Genomic DNA, 4334 nt, shown 5'->3' with positions numbered 1-4334 from the left:
GTCTCCTTACTGTCTCCTTACTGTCTCCTTACTGTCTCCTTACTGCCTCCTTGCTGTCTCCCTGCTGTCCCCTTTCTGTCTCCTCGCTGTCTCCTTGCTGTCTCCTTGCTGTCTGTCTTCTTTGTCTCCTTGTCCCTCTCTTTCTGCCTCCCTGCTGTCTCCTTTGTCTGTGTTGTCTCCTTGTCTCCTTGTCTCCTCTGTCTCCTTATTTCCTTTGTCTCCTTGTCGCTTCTATCTGCTGCTGCAGCTTGTGTCTCCTTTATGTCTTTCTATCCCCGCTGCTGTGTCTCTGCTGCTGCTTGCTGCGCCTCCTCACTCTTCCCCTTTGTCTCTATTCGCGCTTCTGCTTTTGTCTCTGTCTCCCTCTGTCTCCTTTCGTCTGCTAGCATCGCTGCCTCTGTCTACTGTCTCCTTGGTGCATCTCTCAGCCTCCCCATGCTTCTCTCTTCCCTGCTGCTACTGCTGCTGTTGCTTCTGCTGTTTCTACTGCTGCTGCTACTGCTGCTGCTGCTTCTGCTTATTTGTTTTATTATTGCAGAGACTTATTACTTAGCGAATCCTACTTTTTGCTGCTAACAATTCGTCTCCTCAAAACACCCCCAGTCGCTCACGCCAACAGAGGCCCCTCACCCGCTGCTGTGGGGGCCCCTGGGGGGCCCCCTATAGGGGCCCGCGTGGAGGCCCCTGGGGGGGCCCCTGGGGAGGCCCCTGGGGAGTCCCCTAGGGGGGCCCCTGGGGAGTCCCCTAGGGGGGCCCCTGGAGAGTCCCCTAGGGGGGCCCCTGGAGAGTCCCCTAGGGGGGCCCCTGGGGAGGCCCCTAGAGGGGCCCCTGGGGAGGCCCCTGGGGGGGCCCCTGTGGGGGGCCCTGAGGGAGCCCCGAGTGGGTATAAGGGGTCATCATTATGGGCATTGGAGGAGAGGGAGCGTCTGCGTTTTGTAAATCGGTTTGTGCTGTCTCTTTATGAAGATTTGGGGGCCTTACTGCAAGCAAATGCAGCTACACAGCTTAAGAAGATAAGACTGCTGTGCATGCAGGCTATGGAAGATGTCTCTAAACTCAATGAATATGTAAGCAGCAAAAAGAGATATGCAGAGACAATTGGATAGATAAATAAAAGGAGACAGTCTGATGGTTTAGAGGAGACAGTTATGTGGATAAGAGGAGACAATTAGATGGATAAGAGGAGACAGCTGGGTAGAGAAGAGGAGACAGTTAGAAGGATAAGAGGAGACAGTTAGGTAGATAGGAGGAGACAGTTAGGTAGATAAGGGGAGACAACTAGATATATAAGAGGAGGCAATTAGATATATAAGAGGAGACACTTAGATAGATAAGAGGAGACACTTAGGTAGATAAGAGGAGGCAATTAGATATGTAGGAGGAGATTTGATATGTAGGACAATTTTTGATATATAGGAGGAGACACTCTCAAGCACTGAAGCTATAAAGGGGGTGGCTGTTGAACAGACAGGAGGAGACACTCGGAGACAACAGCAGTCGCAGCAGCAGCAGCAAAATAAAACGAAAGCAGCAGCAGCAAAGCAAAACGAAGTGCAGCAGACACCTGCAGATTGAGTATTACACTTGGATAGAGAGGAGACACTTTGATGGATAGAGGGAGAGACATGGGGATAAAGAGGAGACACTTAAAAGCACGTAGAGCGGTAGGGGGAGACAGTATGAGTTGCATTCACTTAGAGACACTTAGAGATGTTGTTCGCGCTGCAAGTGTCTCCTTTTTGCCTCTCCTGTCTCCTCGTTTTTTGTCTCCTCCTCCTCTCTCCTGTCTCTCCTTTATATGTCTCCTCCTTGGGTCTGCTGTCAGTGTTTGAAATGTCTCCTTATTGTGCTGCTTGTCTGCGCCTTACGTGTCTCCTTCTCGTGTTTATGGGGTGTATGCGTCTTAAGTGTCTCCTTTTGTGCTGCTGCTGCGCTGCAGGCGGAGTCTATGAAGCCTTTGTTTGACAGAGACTTCTTTGCTTTTCTTTTAACTGCTATTCAAGAAGAAAGAAGAGCTATTGCGTTCGTCTCTTCTTTCTTTAATGTTCAATGCTGCAGCAAACAGACACTAAAGGAGACACCAGCCCACATACCTCAAGCAGCAGCAGCAGCAGCAGCACTATCAGCAGCAACACCAGCAGCACCTTCAGCACAAGCAGCAGCAGCAGCAGCAGGACAAGCAGCAGCGGCATTACCACGAGCAGCACAATCAGCAACCCAAGCAGAAACAGCAGCAGCAGCAGGGCGAGCAGAAGCAGCAGCAGCAGCAGCAGGAGCAGCAGGGGCAGCAGGAGCTTATGTTGCTATGTGTTTGCTGCTGCAGGTCTCAGGGGCTAAACCCCGATGCAGCGCCGAGCCAGTGGCTGTTGGTGTTGTTAGTAATCCAAAAGGGAGTAATGTCTCTCTTTGAACACGAAATCAGAGAAGTCAGACAATTCACATGCATGCATGCATGCATGCATGCATGCATGCATGCATGCATGTAGAGCAGTCTGCATGCATGCATGCATGCATGCATTTTCAGCAGCCTGCACGCATGCATGCACAGCAGCCTGCATGCATGCATGCATGCATGTACGACAACCTGCATGCATGCATGCAAGCATGGGTGCATGCATGCATGCATGCATGCATGCATGCACATTGTTTGTTGCTTGGGTACGTTTCAGGATGTGCTGGACTTGGGGTTTATTTTGGTGCAGCAGCAGCCGGATGTGCGGCGGCGTCTCCTCGAGTTGTGGATAGCGCGGCTGCCTAAGTGCGACTGGAGACAATTTAAACACCTGGGCCTCAAGATTGCTGCTGCCTTCAAAAACGGGTCAGGCACTCGCGCTGCTGCTCCTGCTGCTGCTGCTGCTGCTGCTGCTCGTGCTGCTGTTGCTGCTCTAGCTAGTGTTGGTGCTGCTGCTCTAGCTGGTGTTGCTGCTGCTGCTGCTGTCCTAGCTGCTCTTGGTGCTGTTGTTGTCCTAGCTGCTGTTGGTGCTGCTGCTGCTCCAGCTGCTTTTTCTGCTGCTGATGGTCTAGCTGCTGCTGCAGCTACGTACTCTGTTGTTGCTGTAGCTGCAGAGTGCGCTGCTACTGCTACAGCTGCTGCTAAAGCCGCTGCTCTTTGCTGTGCTGCTGCTGCTGCTGCTGCTGCTGTTGCTTCAGCCACTACACCTCTGCTGCTATATCTGCATACCCGTGGCTGCCTGCTGCAGCGCAGCAGCTGGGGAGAGACCTGGAGCAGCTGCTGCCGGAGTGGCTGATAGAAGGGATGCTGTCAGACTATGATCGACACGTCATGAAAACCCTCTTGGTAAACCCTAAACCCTAAACCCTAAACCCTTGCTGTCCAGGGGTCTCCTTGTATCCTCGATGCCGGGGCCTTTCTGCGTTGGAGACACCTCTCGCTGCTCAGGATTGATGGTTTAGGGTTTAGGATATAGGGGTTAGGGTTTAGGGTTTAGGGTTTACGTTTGCCTTAGGCAAAGCGGCCTTTCCTCTTTGGAAGCGTTGAGGAGCCCAAACCACCGGAGGCTGGAAGCCCTGAACATATTAGTACAGCGGTGAGCTCTAAACCCTAAACCCTAAACCCTAAACCCTAAACACTTCTCTCTCCGGTGGTCCCTACGCTCCCGCGCAGCAGCAGTGGGCAGCAGCACCTGCTGCAGCACCATTTGGGGTCAATGCTGCTATGCTTCTTTGCTGCTGCTGCTGCTGCTGCTGCTGCGGTTGCTGCAGGCGAGCAAACATCTGCTGCAGCAGATCGAGGAAGCAGCAGTAAGTCGGCTACTGCGCAGGTGTCTCCAAACTGCAGCACGGAACACGAGACACCTCAGGCACACTCCCTAGCCAGCTATAGCTAGCTAGCTAGCTAGCTAGCTAGCGTAATTACTCATTGTGCTGGGCTGCTGGCCCCCTTAGGGGTACGAGAAAAACCTCTTCAAAGGGTTTAGGGTTTAGGGTTTCAGTGCAGCTGCGAGGGTTTGCGTTGTCTCCGTAGGAAGCCTTTAAAGAAAGGCCGATACTACACGAGAGGACAGGAGAGGCAGTATCCTAGACAGCAGCAGCTGCAGGAGCAGCTGCTGCTGCTGCAGCTGCTGCTGCGGCAACAACTCTTGCTACTGCAGCTACTGCTGCAGCTGCTGCTGCAGTGCTGCAGCAGCAGGACAGGAGGGGCTGTCTCTTCGCCGGCAGCTGCACCAACAGCTGTTGCAGCATCTGCTGCTGCTAAAGCTGCTGCTGCGGTAACAACTCTTGCTACTGCAGCTGCTGCTGTTGCTGCTGCTGCAGTGTTACAGCAGCACCGGGGGCTGGCGTCCCTTAGGGAAGCCCCCAGTGTCTCCGTTTGA

General features: G+C 53.2%; 1 protein-coding gene across 1 annotated transcript in view; it reads left to right on the top strand.

Moving 5' to 3' along the window:
* The window catches only part of EAH_00044590 (hypothetical protein, conserved), a gene marked incomplete at both ends in the record, with an annotated part of 9832 nt that extends 5498 nt beyond the window's left edge, over window positions 1-4334 (top strand). The window contains 8 exons of the mRNA XM_013394844.1: window positions 539-1067; window positions 1940-2022; window positions 2324-2426; window positions 2670-2818; window positions 3151-3298; window positions 3468-3548; window positions 3724-3782; window positions 3986-4334. Of these exons, the coding sequence (XP_013250298.1) occupies window positions 539-1067; window positions 1940-2022; window positions 2324-2426; window positions 2670-2818; window positions 3151-3298; window positions 3468-3548; window positions 3724-3782; window positions 3986-4334 (1501 nt within the window). The remainder of the gene's footprint in view (window positions 1-538; window positions 1068-1939; window positions 2023-2323; window positions 2427-2669; window positions 2819-3150; window positions 3299-3467; window positions 3549-3723; window positions 3783-3985) is intronic.

This window comes from Eimeria acervulina, genomic scaffold (assembly GCF_000499425.1).
Source record: "Eimeria acervulina Houghton genomic scaffold, Eah_scaff617, whole genome shotgun sequence".
Classification (NCBI taxonomy): Eukaryota; Apicomplexa; class Conoidasida; order Eucoccidiorida; family Eimeriidae; genus Eimeria; species Eimeria acervulina.
Note: the sequence above shows the minus strand (reverse complement) of the source record. Positions and strands in the feature narration are given on the sequence as shown.